This window comes from Castor canadensis, chromosome 18 (genome assembly GCF_047511655.1).
Source record: "Castor canadensis chromosome 18, mCasCan1.hap1v2, whole genome shotgun sequence".
In the NCBI taxonomy this organism is placed as follows: domain Eukaryota; kingdom Metazoa; phylum Chordata; class Mammalia; order Rodentia; family Castoridae; genus Castor; species Castor canadensis.
The window spans coordinates 40568994-40583673 of record NC_133403.1 but is presented as its reverse complement, the minus strand read 5'-3'; the positions used below and the strand labels follow the sequence as shown (position 1 = coordinate 40583673).

At 48.8% G+C, this 14680-nt stretch overlaps 3 protein-coding genes across 3 annotated transcripts; 2 read left to right on the top strand and 1 right to left on the bottom strand.

Annotated features, from left to right (window-relative positions):
- The first annotated feature begins 726 nt into the window (after positions 1 to 726).
- LOC141418876 (uncharacterized) lies at positions 727 to 2753 on the top strand. Its single transcript, XM_074061099.1, has one exon. The coding sequence runs from the start codon at positions 2356 to 2358 to the stop codon at positions 2719 to 2721; it is 366 nt and encodes a 121-aa protein (XP_073917200.1). The 5' UTR covers positions 727 to 2355; the 3' UTR covers positions 2722 to 2753.
- A 188-nt stretch (positions 2754 to 2941) lies between these two features.
- Positions 2942 to 10611, top strand: Diablo (diablo IAP-binding mitochondrial protein). The gene is made up of 6 exons (XM_020161074.2): positions 2942 to 3143; positions 3732 to 3858; positions 7329 to 7460; positions 8155 to 8265; positions 8351 to 8447; positions 10057 to 10611. Exons 1-6 carry the CDS (start codon positions 3094 to 3096, stop codon positions 10251 to 10253), a joined length of 714 nt encoding a protein of 237 aa, XP_020016663.1. The 5' UTR covers positions 2942 to 3093; the 3' UTR covers positions 10254 to 10611.
- Positions 10612 to 10889: 278 nt separating this feature from the next.
- Positions 10890 to 14436, bottom strand: B3gnt4 (UDP-GlcNAc:betaGal beta-1,3-N-acetylglucosaminyltransferase 4). The gene is made up of 2 exons (XM_020161073.2): positions 14333 to 14436; positions 10890 to 12122 (listed from the first exon to the last, which is right to left on the bottom strand). The coding sequence occupies exon 2, from the start codon at positions 12111 to 12113 to the stop codon at positions 11061 to 11063; it is 1053 nt and encodes a 350-aa protein (XP_020016662.2). The 5' UTR covers positions 12114 to 12122; positions 14333 to 14436; the 3' UTR covers positions 10890 to 11060.
- Positions 14437 to 14680: the final 244 nt, after the last annotated feature.

Sequence of the window (14680 nt, the reverse complement as noted above, 5' to 3'; positions counted from 1 at the left end):
CATGTAATAATTGGCGAGAACTGGGATAATCTCAGTGTGAACTCTATTCCATTCTAGTTCTGTTGTGGCTGGGAATGGATTGTTACTAATCATGACATCCTAGTCTGTGTCTTATTCTCAATTGTACATTAAAGACTAGTTGGGGGTGTAGGTCAATAGTAGAATATGTGCTTCACATGCATGAGGCCACAGAACTAAGCTTGTCACTAAGAAGAAATGTTTGTATTCAGCAAAGTTGAGTTCAGGCAAAAATGCATTTTGTTCTTGTTTTGAGATAGGGTTTCCCTATGTAGCTCAGGCTGGCCTTGAATTCATAGTTCTCCTCAGCCTCCTGAGTGCTGGGATTGCTCATATATGCCCCATGCCCAGCAAAATACTTTTAAATACCAAATGAACTAGGTCTCTAAAGCAGATAGGAAGAAGGGGCTAGGTTAAAAGATGGCAAAACATGAGAATGCAGATATCACAGACTGTCTTCTTTGGATTATAAATTATATTCTACAGAGTTAAATATATTTAGTTATATGGTTTAATGATGACAGGCTATAGAAAATAAAGAATGCCTTTTTGTCAGACAACCATTGAAGGAAAAGGAGTGATGTAAAATTTCTCAGATTCTTATTTCTAAACAGATTCATGTGAATTTATACCATGTAGTATTTCTTAGCTTCATTTACAATAAAGTAAATAAAAGCAATAAAGCTTCAAAATAACCCCCAATTGGGGTAGAGGCTGCAAAGTCTAGACTACATAACTGCCTTCAGACGTCCATTTGAGATATGTGAGAGCTAAACGGGAACTGAGTTAGGCCTATTATGAACAGCGTGGCCTTTTCATCTGTTACTTCGGTGTGAGGTGAGGATATAAACCTCAGTCATCCTTTCCTTCTGTTACTAGGCAGGACATGCAAGCCCTTCAGATGACCAATTCTCTGGGGGAGCAATTACTACTCACCAGCTTCCTGAACAGCCTGATAATGTTCTGCTTCTCTTTTCAGCCAGGCTGTGGCTGAGGCAATGATTTGATAATAAGATATCCTGATTAAATTAAGGAACCATTTGCTCCTGAATGATGATGTTTATAAAAGGGTTGACGTCCACACTGCCTGCTTTTTCAAAGATCAAAAATAGTCTTTATAATGTAGTATGGGCAAAATAATCAAGCAGTATAAAGTTTGTGCTTTCTTTTCCTTCATTGTTGCATCTGGGAAAGGGTTCTTTGCTTTCCTAGCTGGCTCCTTTGGCCCTGCATCTGGAGGAGTTGAGATTGGAAGTGGTTGCACAGGGAAGGTGTCTGAGTAATGAGTCAGTAAACTGCTGAACTCTTTGTAAATTAGAATCAAGCACTCTGGAGTGGTTGGCTGTGGTTCTCTTGCTTCTTTTTTAAGGCCACAGCTTTTGCTCTAGTTGGGTGGTTGTAAGTAAATATGCAAGGGTTCTGTTGGTTCCCAAAGTAGATGAGACTGCTCTCAGTGTTTGTTAGAACTATTGGCACAATAGCTACCTAGAGTGTTTAGATAAGCAAGACAAGAGAAGGCTTGAAATATCCCCTAGTGCATCACTTGTTCAGCCCATTTAAGTCAGAAGCTTTGCAAACCATGGCTGTGGGCTTTGCAAACCCTATGGGCCATGTAGGTGACACAGGCAGAGGGCGGGCAGGGTTGCCAGTGCCCCGCCTGGCCTAGGATTGCCTGTGCGCAGCTCCTTGAGAGCTCAGGGACCACGCCGATGTTGTAATTGGTCGCTAGACCACACCTAGTTGTTGAGTGCGGCTGCTGCCTGAAGACCTCTCAGCTCTGCCTAGATCGCTGGATTGTGCACACGCCTGCCTTCAGCTTCGGCCCAGAGAGCAGCTGCAGCGCTGTGGCAGCGGAGTCGTGGAGACTTTGCCAAGTGAGTGAAATGGGGAGAGAGGGAAGCTAGTGGCTGGCACAGAGGGAAGCTGCTGGATAGGGCAGCAATGGAAGTCAAGATCTGATTTGATTGTTAGAGTCTGAGGTGAAGTTAGCAGGATTGGGACAGGTAACACAGAGTACTGTGGGAAGTAGATGAGCCCAGGATCAAATTGGTGGTTAAAAGGCAAGTAGGCGGGACCACAAAGCAGAAATCCTCAAAGTCTGCAGTTAAGAAGCTTTGGGGCCCAAGAAATGGCAGAGGAGCTGCAGCAAGAGTCTGTGCCATCCCCTCCCCTCCCAGACAGGGCCCATGGTGGGGCTGCAGCTTGAGTGACGGGAAAGCAAGCTGTGCTCCGCTAGTCCATTAGTGCACCGCCGCATTAAAAATGCAGGAGGTGGCGGGAGGAGAGGGCCGGGTGGAGAACTAATGCAGAGCCAGGGCTGGGAAGGGCCAGATCAAGATGAGGGCAACTTTTGCTGTAGAATTTCTCCAGCGTAAATGCAAAGAGCATCCTGAGGGTTGTTTTGGAGAAGCTAGTGCTTTGGGCTTCTTTAGCCCTAGGAAAGTGTGTTCGAGGGCCAGGACCTGTCCTTCCCGCTGTGTCCACCCTGCCCGCCCAGCCTGCCCAGCGTGGAGGATCTGGGAATCGCGCTCCGCGTCTCAGTGGCTGTTCGGGGCAACCCACAGGGCGATGCCGGCCTCGTCCACCATCCATGTGCTGCAGCTGCTGCGGGAGCTGCTCGCTTTCGTGCTCCTTAGCTACACCGTGCTCATCGGGGCGCTGCTGCTGGCCGGCTGGACCACCTACTTCCTGGTGCTGAAGTGACAGCGCCGCCGCCCGCGCCTCGCAGGAAGGCGGGGCGCGCACGAGCTGGCCCTGCGGCCTCCCCAGACGTCCGCCAGACCCGAACCCCAATCCACCTTTCGCGTTACTGTGCGCGACTCCGCCCGTCCTCTGACCCAGGGCTCGCCTCGCCCCACACGGAAACTCCGGCGGTTGGTCGCCGGGTGCGACCGTTACAGTCGTTACCCAGAGCCCCGCCCCCTGCCGCCACATCTGTCCAATCCCAGTCGCTTCCTCGGGTGGGGGCGTGGCAACAGGGCCAAGTCTGCTCACGTGGAGGAGGCGGTGCCCTGCCCACCGCTCACATTGCTGCGTCACTTCCGGCGTGTGCGTTCGGCGTCCTCCCGCCGCGGGATGGCGGCTCTGAGAAGTTTGGTGTCGCGGAGCGTAACTTATTTGTTCAGGTACTGTCACGACGGTGGAAGGGGCCAGGAACGGAGAGGGGCTGGCGAGGCAGAGAGCGCTGTGGCTCGACCAGCGGCGCCGGCCTTGCTTGCGTGGCTTTCCCTTGTCCGCCCCGCCCCCGTCCTCGGTCCCGCGGGGCTCCTTTCTCACTGGTGCATTTTTAGTTGTCCCGGCTCCTGGAAGCGCGTCTCCCAAGCCCCGGGCTGCCTTTCTGGGTCCGCTTAGCCTGCGAGCCACCGGAGTCCCTGAGGGAGCGAAGGGCACCGGTGGGGAAAGGCTCAGGAAGGGAGCGGGTTATTAAACGACGTCCCCCCGGGGGACGGGGGCAGCGAACCCAAGGAAACATCGACGCTGGCGTCCCCCTTCCAGCCGGAATCATCAGACACCCCGGCCCCGAGCTGAATCCCGCTTCGCAGGGCTTATTTTGGATCAGGTTTCTAAGCAGCCTCAGTGCGACGTTAAACTGCTGCACCTGGTGTAAGGCTCCCAGACCCTTTTGCCCGAGTTTTGAGTACCCAACCCCTGCAAGTAAAACCAAGCGCCCAATTCAGATCGGTAATGCTGCCCTGTGAAATTTGTGTTCCTAGGTACAGGCAGTGCGTTCCGGTGCTGACTAACTCCAAGAAACGCTGTTTCTCGGGATTGATGAGACCGTGGCACAGAGCTCTGGTGGCTGGCTTCGGTGCAACCCTGTGTGCAGTTCCCATTGCTCAGGTGAGTTACTTTCTGGGACAGGTGTTCCTTGTCTTCGGGAACTGTGTCCTCTTGAAGTCTCAAGTCCCAGTGTTGCTTTCTACTGTATCAGCAGCTTTCAGAGTTGAGCAGATACAGTAATATTCCCATTTTCATTGGCTCATTTTGAAGAAACAGTATCGTTACCAGTTTTTGCGCCTAAACTGGGTCCTTTTTTTTTTTCCACTCTTGGGATTGTGAAACCAGTAACAAGATGAAGCACCAATTGAGCAATGAAGGAGATTTTTATTCTTGACCCAGAATGGAAGTGGGAAGTAAACTGGTAGATCATCTTCTCCACCCTTAGGGTTCCGAGTTTATAAATACAGAGTAAAACAAGGGGAAGGGGCAGGCCAGTAAGTGGGAAGAATATTCATGTCTTTTTCTGGGGATGGGGTGGAGAATTTGGGCACCACTTCTTTCCACTACTTTTATGATTCTTTTCAGTCATCCACCGTAACAGTTGTCAAGTGTCATGGGTGTGTCATTTAGCACACAGATACGATTATAACAAAGTTAGATTCCTCTGCAGTTACTGTGGCAGCTCTTAGATGCCAGCAGATTTCAGGTAGCCCTCCTGAAGAGGAATTTCTGGCTTATAGGAAATTGAGCTAAACCACCAAGGCAGTACTCCAGGTAACCAGTACCTCAAATAGAGTGAAATAATGAGAATGATACAGGCTGCCAAGTCTTTCAGCAAAAATTTATTAAAAACTTTTATGTGCTTATACTTGGAATACAAGATTGAGGGGAGGAAAACACAAAATCTTGCTGCCATAAAACTTACATTTTGAGGATGAAATAAATGTCAACTAGTGCTGGGGGCATGGCTCAAATGGTGGAGTGCCTAGCAAACATGAGGCCCTGAGTTCAAAGTCTAGCACTGCCATAAATAAAAACAAAAATAAAAAGATGTCAACTTGTAATAAGTACTATGAAGAAAACAAATAGCAAATCAGGAGTGGGAGTGGATTGTTTTAAGGGTGGATCAAGAAAAACTACTCTGATAAGGAAAAATTTAAGTATTAGAGATTTGAATGATGTAAGAGCCATGATAAGATCTGATAGGGGGAAAGCTTGGTAGGCAGAAGGAATTCTTAAGTGCAACAGCCTAGAAGCAGCAGTATGCCTGATACATGTGAGGAACAGCAACAATGTTAATGTGACTGGAGGAGGAAGGGAGATAGTCATAGGTGAGACCAGAGAGTTGAGTGAGAATCAGAATGGCAGAGTGGCTCAAGTGGTAGGAGCACCTGCCTAGCAAGTGTGAGGCCGTGAGTTCAAACCCCTGCACCACCAAAGAAAAAAATGTTTTGTACTTTGTGGGCCATTGTAAGGTTTTGAATTTTATTCTGAAAAACCATAGATTTTAACTCAGGACTGTTGTGGTCTGACATAAGTTTTAAAAGGTTACCATCTGCATTCAGGAAAACTAATAGGAAGCTTATGCCGTAGCATAGGCATAAGAAGATCGTAAATTGGGCTAGGCAGGCAGCAGAGGAGATAGAGAGAAGTTGATCAAATGTGGCCAATAGGAGACTGATGGATACGGGGTGTATAACCTAAATGCCAAGATAAACTGAAAGAATAGAGTTGCATTTACTGGGATGGAGAGGAGTGGGTTTTGGAAATGTCAGTGTGAAATGTTCATTAGACATATATGTACATGGTTATTTTTTAAAATCACTAGCTATATGGTTTATGGGGAAGAGCTAAATAGGAGACCACAGCAAGTCTAGTAAAATATTCCTGAAACTTTTGAGATAGGGTCTCAAGAACTGTTTGCCAGGGCTGATGACTTTGAACCTCTATCCTCCTGATGTCTGTGTCCTGAGTAGCTAGGATTACAGGGGTGAGCCACTGGCTCTTTTTAGTATCTTCTGAAGCTCATTCACAAGCCTTCATGTCACTATGCCTCATTTCAGCTGTCATCCCTGATAAATCTTTAGCCCACATTTTCAGCCACAGTTAGGGCAATCCTTTTTTCCTTGAAAGGATTTTTTTGCTTTGTCCTTTCTCTGTTCATTTATAAAGCCTTTCCTATTTCTTGATTAACAACTTGATATTATGTATCTTAATAGTTGATAATCTCTGTGACACTTTCCTGGGTCAGCAGAACATAGAGAAAGAGTTCAGACTTTAGAGTGAGAAGATTTGGTTTAAGGGCTGGATGTATGACTTTTTGGGACAGGTACGTAACTATTCTGAGTTTCCATTTCATCATGTCAAAAAGAAGCAATACTATCTGAACTGTTACGAGGAGTAGAAACACATTGAAAAATTAGCACATTATGAAGTTGTCAAGAGATGCCACAGTTTTAATTTGTGAGCAGAGTAGCTCCTCGATACAAGGTACATAATGAATACTGTTAATTACTTGGTTGAATGAAATGTAAATATGATAGGTAAAGTTCTTGAGTTACGTATCAAATATTTGCTGCTTTTAAATTCTGGGATTTTATACTTCAAGTAGCAAAAAAAAAAAAAAAAGTAGATCACAGAGCTCACAGAGCAGTTGGTTAGTTCTCATAATAGTAAGTGCTTTATTAAGAGGAAAAAAGAATCATGGATCATCGATTGGTCATTACAGTTGCCACTGTTTAGTCAAGGTGGCTGAATTCCCATAATTAAGGTAGTTATATTATTTGGTTTTTTTGGAGGTATCAGGGATTGAACTGAGGGCCCTTGTGCTTGCTAGGTAAATGTTCTGCCATTTGAGCCACATCCCCAAGTCCTGTTCTGTTTAATGTAATAGTTGAGTTTAAAGGGGAGAGTCTCCCTCTCACTTCCAGGACCATACTGCTCATTGTGGTCAAATTTATGTACTTTTTAAAAAATAATTCTTGTGGTACTGGGGTTTGAAATTGGGGCCTTCCTGGGTAGACACTCTACCACTTGAGCCACACCCCTGGTCCCACCCATGTACTTTTAAACTCAGCCTAATCCTGATCAAATTTATGAAGTCCTTTCAACCATTATTGATTGCCCCAACGTAATTGGTAGTTTGCTTATGCATGTCACCTCTGTAGGTCCTACACATTTCTGCCACAGCCTTAATTGTATTCAGCTTTGTAGTTCTGGCCTCTTCCTGCCTGAAGTCTTCGAGGGCAGAGAATGTCTTACATTTTTCAAGCATGTAATACTCTGTTAATAAGTGAATTGTAACTTCATGAATTCGTTGGTTATAATCACTATCTTTTCATTTTACATAAATACTTTTCTTTATGGAGTAGAGAATGAAAATATGTAGGAGCATATTCTACAATTATTTTTAGAGTTGTAAATTGCCAAAATAAAGCCTAAAAAGGGTAACCCAAAGAATATAGCTATTGCAACATAAAACATTAAGCAGTATGAGAATTACTTTTCTTGGCTATTCATGACAAAGTTCTCAGGTTGAGCTTTATAGTTGAATGACAGTGTTTATGACTGACAATGTTTGTGTCTTGCAGAAATCAGAGCCTCATTCTCTTAGTAATGAAGCATTAATGAGGAGGGCTGTGTCTTTGGTAACAGATAGCACTTCTACTTTTCTCTCTCAAACCACATATGCATTGATTGAAGCAATTACTGAATATACTAAGGTATGTCTCCCCTTGTTAAATCTGTCTTTCTCCCCTTTTCAGAGTTAAGAATCGGTGCTGGAGATCAAACCCAGGGCTTGGCACATTTTACACAAGTGTTCTGTCACTGAGCTATATCCCCAGCCCCATGACTCAACCAAATCTGGTGTAAAGCCTACATTTGTATTTTATTAGAACTTAACCAGACTTCTTTATGTATTGTCTGAGACTGTTTTCAAGAGTAGCTGCAGCAGAGGCTGTAAGGCCCACAGCCTAAAGTATTTGGCCCTTTTCAGTAAAACTTACTGAGTGCTGAATCTAAATCACTCATTTTTGTATTTTCTAGGAACCCTTTAACCAGAAAAATCTTGAGTATAGTAGCCCAGTATGTAAAACAGGAGGCAAGCCACTGATCTAGTTCAGTAAGGGATAAAAGCATGCAATAGGAGGACTGATCTGAGCTAAAGCAGCCATGGTTTACCTATTTTTTCTCTATATTGTGTTGTCTGAATTGCTAACAAGTTGTTAAACCTTGTGTTTTTAAAAACACTGGTTTTTGGGTAGAGATACTAATACTTAGGGATGATACCTCAACTTAATACAACAATAGTGCAATTTCAGTAAGGCACAAAGACTGTTGCAATGGGACTTCATGTCCTTGAGGTAAATTAGGAAAATTGGTGACATTGACATCTCACTTACTCTATATTTGCAGGCTGTTTATACGTTAATTTCTCTGTACCGACAATATACAAGCTTACTTGGGAAAATGAATTCGCAAGAGGAAGATGAGGTGTGGCAAGTGATTATAGGAGCCAGAGTTGAGGTAAGCAAGAATTGTATCTCAGTAAGTTCACTGAAATGTGCTAAGGCCTCCTTGAGTTGTCTGAAGCTCTTTGCTAAATTTACAGATGACTTCAAAACAACAAGAATACTTGAAGCTGGAAACCACTTGGATGACTGCAGTTGGTCTTTCAGAGATGGCAGCAGAAGCTGCATACCAAACTGGTAAGTTTTTTTTTTTTTTCTAATTGATGATACCCATTATGGTTCTTAACTTTGAGAAGTTTTCCGTGTTTCCAGTACATAAACAGTTTTTTATTTGCATAGTAGGAAAAGAGCACTCTAACAGATCAGACCAAGAGAATTAAGGTGGTCATTATCTAGAAAAATTGGAAAAAATCTGTCTCCAAATAGTTTAAGCATTTCATAACCTAGACAACTTATTAAAAGCCATAGAACGATGCAGATGGAAAAAAATGAAACTTGGAATCATGGTGGCAAAATCATTGCACACCAACCTGTTTTAGGCTCTTTGATAAGCACTTCATAGGCACTTTTAAAAAGAAGCTGGGCAACACCTAAGATGCTATGTTAGAGATTCACCTAAGGCCAAATTCTAAAGCCTTTGCTCTTAGTACCCAAGGCTGTGTCCTTGCAGTTTTCCAGGGGGTTTCCCAAGGGTTTTTTAGATGGCAATTGGGTTTGAACTCAGGCTTCATGCTTGCTAGGCAGGCTCTTGAACTACTCCACCAGCCTATTTTGTGTTGAGGTAGGGTCTCAAGAACTATTTCCCCCTCAATCCTCCTGATGTCTGTATAGGCGTAAGCCACCGGTGCCTGGCTTCAAGGTATTTTAAAGGTGCTTCCTTGAACAAAAGTAACAGGGATGTTATTGATGCGGAATTTTTAAAATTTGTTTGAAACTATTACGATCTTTATGTGTATCCTCAATTGCCTGAAGTAAAGAATCCATATAAGGCTAATAATCACAAAAAGGTTGAAAATGGATGGGACTGGCAGTGTGGTTCAAGTGTTAGAGCGCCTGCCTAGCAAGTACAAGACTCTGAGTTCAAACCACAGTACTGAAAAAAAATGTTCAAAGATGTGCCTTCCAAAATGGACACCAAGCCCAGTTCCTACATTATAGAAAGTGAGACATCTCCTGTTGTATGGAGCCAGCATGAATACAGATGTGAATCAGACAGTGGTTTACCTTAAAAACAATGATAGCTCAATACACAAAAATTGTCCATGTGATTCACAACTTGTCATTTTACAGTAAATTAAAAAGACACCCACATAGTCATTGGCCATGCCAAAATGCATTAAATTGTAGTACTTGTGCCAGGTGTAGCATACCCCTATAATCCCAGCACTCAGAAGGCTAAGATAAGAGGACCTAGAGGTTTGGGGTTTGTTTTTTTTTCCCTACAAATGCAGACCTAGGGGGAGGAAAGGAGGGTGTCAGTGAAAGTAACTCAGCCCGGATGCTGGTGGCTCTCACCTGTACTCCTAGCTACTCGGAAGGCAGAGGTCAGGAGGATCGCTGTTTGAAGCCAGCCCAGGCAAATGGTTCAAGACCTTATCTCAAAAAAAAAAAAAAAAAAACAAACTCACAAAAATAGGGTGGTAAAGTGGCTCAAGGTCAAGGTCCTGAGTTCAAGCGCCAGTACTCGGCCGGGGGTGGGGGGGGTGGGGGGGGCAGGGGGAGTAGTGATCCAGAAGGGGCTCAGATGATATCAGATGATAGCCACAGAGCCCCAGGCTTTCTTCATGTCCACACCTGCACCTGCCACTTTCTGTCTGCTCAGTGTAGTTGTCTCATCTTTTGACAGGAGCAGATCAGGCCTCTATAACTGCCCGGAATCACATCCAGCTGGTGAAATCTCAGGTGCAGGAGGTACGCCAGCTCTCCCAGAAAGCAGAAACCAAGCTGGCAGAAGCACAGACACAAGAGCTGCACCAGAAAACACAGGAGGCAGGGCATGAGAGTACTGACCAGGAGCAAGAAGCCTACCTGCGTGAAGATTAAGGGCCTGAGCCTGCTGCCCTGTCCACCTACTCAATGGGGAAAGCAGGGGTGGATACCACCCACCTAGCATCAGCATAACTGCAGAGAGGCTGCAGGTCCTGCCCTGGCCCATCAGGCCAGAAGCCTTTGAGCTGTGAGTGCCTGATCCCTTTCCCTACAGTCTCAGCTTTTCCTGGACCTGGTTCTTAGCCCCCAGGCACTCTACCCTGTTTAACATTGCACCCCCTCAGCACAGCTGCTCTCTCTCCCTGATCTTTAAACAAAGTGGGCCAGAGAGAGGGGTCCTTTTCAAGTTCAATAGCTATTTAACCTGTTTTTTTAATCTTACTCAGATTTTCAAATACAATTTAAAGCTCTCTCCATTGGGATATGAGTTTTGGAGAGAAAGGGAGCCTATCCAGTTAGATTTCTTTTTAAGCATTTGTAATACCTTCTGACAGGCCAAGGAGTCTTACTAGGAATGAATGCAGTGTTCACCTGGTGCTCAATAGGACGTACCCTACCCATGCTGCTTGTTTTTTGTTCCTTCTTTGAGTTCCTTTTATTGCATCCAACGGAGAATTTTTGCATTTAAAAAAAGTGTGTGTGTTTTCTGGGGCCATAGACAGCATCCCAGATGGTCAGAGCCCTAGGCCATACTGGCAGCAGTTGCTTCCATTCAACAATTGTTGGACAAGTTGTCACATTTCAGTGTTTTTTAATCAGAGCAACAAGGTAGGAGGGTTTACACAAAGGAAGTTAGCATTTCCCAAGGAATTTCAAGTGTTCCCATTTTGTTCATCCTAAGCTTGTTGCTCAACCTACCCTTCAGAACTGGGACTTGGGAACAGCTGCACACTTGAGCCCCTCATCTGTCACCAGTGCCCACATGGTCCACATCTCCAGTGGGCTGAAGCGGTGCACCAGCAGGAGCCCTCTGTACAGGCAGGGATCCAGGGGCTGCCGGATTCCAAATGTCTTGAAGCCAGCATGGTGGGTGGGGTTCACACCCAGCTTTGTCAGACACATTCCCACAAAGACGTCATCAATGGGGAAGAGTTCAGCCTCCTCTGCAGCTGTGTGGAGGTGCCCCATGGTGGCTTTGGACATGACATAGCCTCCACCCCCCGCATAGGGCGGGTAGTGGCGGGCCCTGTACATGGAGGGCGGAATGAAGTATTTGACTCTGATGTTCCTGTTGGGCAGGGCCTGGCGAATGACATCACCCACCAGGAGGTCCTGGGCTGGGTCCCAGCCATCCAGGAACTCCAGCACGTTGGGGACATGAACAAAGACATCATCATCCCCCTTCAGTGTAAAGTAGGCATGGGGACAGGCAGCTGCCACCCATCGCTGGAAATGCAGCTCCTTGAGCGTCAGGTTGAAAAAGTCCTCAGTGAAGTCCCACTGTAGGATGTCATCAAACTGCCAGCTCTCATAGGCCAACAGCTGGGCTGGGGGTGTCGGTCCTGCCACCCCCAGGAGAAACACCAGCTTCAGTTTCCGGCCCTGGGCCCAGCTCCCCGCGTGGCCCCACGTGCCTCGGATAGCTGCACGCTGCTCCACGTGACCAGGCTGTGACTTGATGGCTAGGAGCAGGAAGGTGTCCTTGGCACAGGCAGAAGGCTCCAGCAAGGTGGAGAAATTTCTGCAGTGTCGATAGGTCAAAAAGAGGCGGTGACGGCTGGGCAGGGACAGGGAGGCATTAGCCACTGAGAGGTTGGGTAGGCACTGGCTGCGATGGGGCCATGGCGAGGCCGAGAAAGGCTGGTGGACTGCAGGGGTTCCTGATGGTATGGCCGCCTTCTTCAGAAAGAGCAGGCAGCTGAGCAGCAGCACCACCACGCTGTACAGCAGCAGCCACCCTGGCCTGCACACCATGGCGAGGCCCTGTGGGGAGAGAGCACCTGAGCCAAGCTCGCCCTGGGCCCTATCCTTCAGAGCCAGCAGAGTTGCTGCCAGCCCCAAGCCTCAGTCCCTGCTGGCAGCGAATCCTCTGGCACTTCCCAGAGCTGCTCCCTGGAGAAAGATGAAGCGCACCTGCTCTGCCAGCCCTGCCTGCCTTCTGCCATCTTAAGGAGAGGGCCCAGGGATCAGCATTTTCTCCCAAGTGACTTGGCAGCTATTTTTAGACACCATAAACATTCTCAGCCTTTCCCAGGACACTCAAGCACCCCATGGGGTTTTACTGAAAATGGCGACAGTTTAGCCTTGGGGGGGGTCAAATTCAGTAAATATGAAACCTAGCATCGAATACTATGTCTCAAGTCAGAGTTCTGCACAAAAATTGAGTTGTGGCCTGACCTCTGTGCAGGCACTGTGCTTGAGGTTTCCCAGGAGACCCTGCACTGCAGGGAAAGCAGGTTGGGGGCCACCAGGGAACACCCCTGCCTGGGTCTGGTTTTCTGGAGAGTCCACTAAACCAGGGTTTGGGACAAAATCACACAGCATGCTAGAAAATAGAGATTGTAGTGGGGACACATGACTCCGAGGCAACCTGCCACCCTTCCTCTTCATACCACTTAACTGAAGTCCCTGAAACCCAAGGAGGATGAGAAAATAACGGGGGTAACCTGCCCAAGGTCCACAGTAGCCAGGCTCTCCACTTTGTATCCTGTGGTCGCTCCAGTTCCTTTCTATTTCCGTTACTTTCTGTTCTAACCAGTCTACCTGTCATCTCTTTTAGTGCTAGCCATGCAGCCACAGCAGGGTCACCTCATTTAAAGAGACAGGCCAAAACCAACACCAGCCAGATGTGCAGAGAAGTGTGGCTCATTTGTGTAATCCTAACTTCTCAGGAGGCTGAGATCAGGAGGGTCGTGGTGTGACGCTAACCCCAGGCAAACAGTCCGAGAGACCCCCATCTCAAAAAAAAAAAAAAAAAGCCCATCACTACAAAAGACTGTAAGAGTGGCTCAAGTGGTAGAGTGCCTACCTAGCAGGTGTGAGGCCCTGAGTTCAAACCCCAGTGCGGCCAAAAAATTATTTTTTGAAAGAAACGTAGGGCAAGGTCAGTACCTAAGCCAGTTGAGAAAGTCCCCCTTGATTGAAAGGACATCTGGGCAATAATTGCATGAAGCAAGGCTTTAAGCCCCATAAAATCTGAGGAAGTGGGTGGCAGGGGGAAGCTCGTTACGAGTGGGTTAGGAGCCCAGCCTGCGAGGAAAATGAGGAACTGGAAGGGCGCGGTGAGCGGGGAGGAGAGTGCGTGGAAGCAGCGGGGGGCGTCCACGCGGGGGGCTGTGGCGGAGAGTAAATGGGGCGGGAAGCTGATTTGAACTTGGGGCCTCGGCAGGCGCTCTGCAGCTTGAGCCACGCCCCAGTCCAAGTTTCCCTTATTTTAAGGACGCTCCCGCCAGGCCGCGGTGCCTTAGCCGGCAGGATGTGGGCCCGGGGAGGCCAGCTCGGGAGCTCTCAGGCAGGCTGCCAGGCGGGGCTGGCCAGGGGTGACGAGCGTGACCGTCTCGGGTGGGAATGGATCGCAGGTGTGCCGCATCTGTGCCGCGAGGCCAGCACTGTCTGCCGCGACGTCTCCGAAGGGCGGACTGGTGCGCTGCGGCGCTGGTGGCCTGTCCCGGTCCCAGGCCGCCCACTCCGCTTCAGCCCGCTGCCCTCCGCCGCCGAAGCTCCCCACCGTCCCCCGCAAGGCTGGGACCGAGCCCCTTCCGCGCCCAACCCCGGTCCCTCCAGGGCCATTGCTCCGCCCCGAGGGTGTGCGGTGCAGAGTCCTGGGGGGCTGCACGAGTGTCAGTCAACGCCTCCAGTCCTCACGCGGTGACCCCACACGCTCCGATGCGGGAAAGGGCCAAGTCGGGTTCATTCGTTCAAAGCCAGTCTCTAAAGGGCTGTCAGGTGACGGACGGGGTTTGGGTCGCTAGAGCAGGGCCTGACCCCTGGGGACATCGCCAGGGCCAGAGCGCAGCGGCGGCCACGCGGCCCGGGGAGGGAAAGCCTAGCGGCCCACGGGCCAGAACCGGGCCGCAGCGGACGCGGGGGGCAGAGCCCCACGCAACCCCTCGTCCCCCCTCCGCCCTCCCAGCAACCCAGCACCGGGATCCAGGGACCCCCAAGCCCTGCGCGACGAGACCCCACGAACCTACCTGAGCAGGACGCCGGGGTCGGACAACGCAGAGAAGCCTGCTCCGCGGGGCGAGGAGCGTCGCGGGGCTCGGGCGGTGGGCGGGGCCTCGAGCAAAGGCGGGGCCAGCACGAGCCCGCCCAGGTGCACCGGCCCCGCGCGCCTCCCGCGCCTGCAGCCCCAGGTGCACCGGCCCCGCGCGCCTCCCGCGCCTGCAGCCCCAGGTGCACCGGCCCCGCGCGCCTCCCGCGCCTGCAGCCCCAGGTGCACCGGCCCCGCGCGCCTCCAGCACGCCGCACACGGCCGCTTCTCCGCCCCTGGACGCCGCTAGGAACCCGCGGGCGGCCCACCCCACACCCTTCCCCCGCCA

Coding starts and splice junctions, on each gene's coding strand:
- LOC141418876 (XM_074061099.1), top strand. CDS start 2,356: ATGAGGGCAACTTTTGCTGTAGAATTTCTCCAGCGTAAATGCAAAGAG.
- Diablo (XM_020161074.2), top strand. CDS start 3,094: ATGGCGGCTCTGAGAAGTTTGGTGTCGCGGAGCGTAACTTATTTGTTC. Junction 7,461..8,154: donor CAATTACTGAATATACTAAG/GTATGTCTCCCC, acceptor CTATATTTGCAG/GCTGTTTATACGTTAATTTC. Junction 8,266..8,350: donor TTATAGGAGCCAGAGTTGAG/GTAAGCAAGAAT, acceptor CTAAATTTACAG/ATGACTTCAAAACAACAAGA.
- B3gnt4 (XM_020161073.2), bottom strand. CDS start 12,113: ATGGTGTGCAGGCCAGGGTGGCTGCTGCTGTACAGCGTGGTGGTGCTG.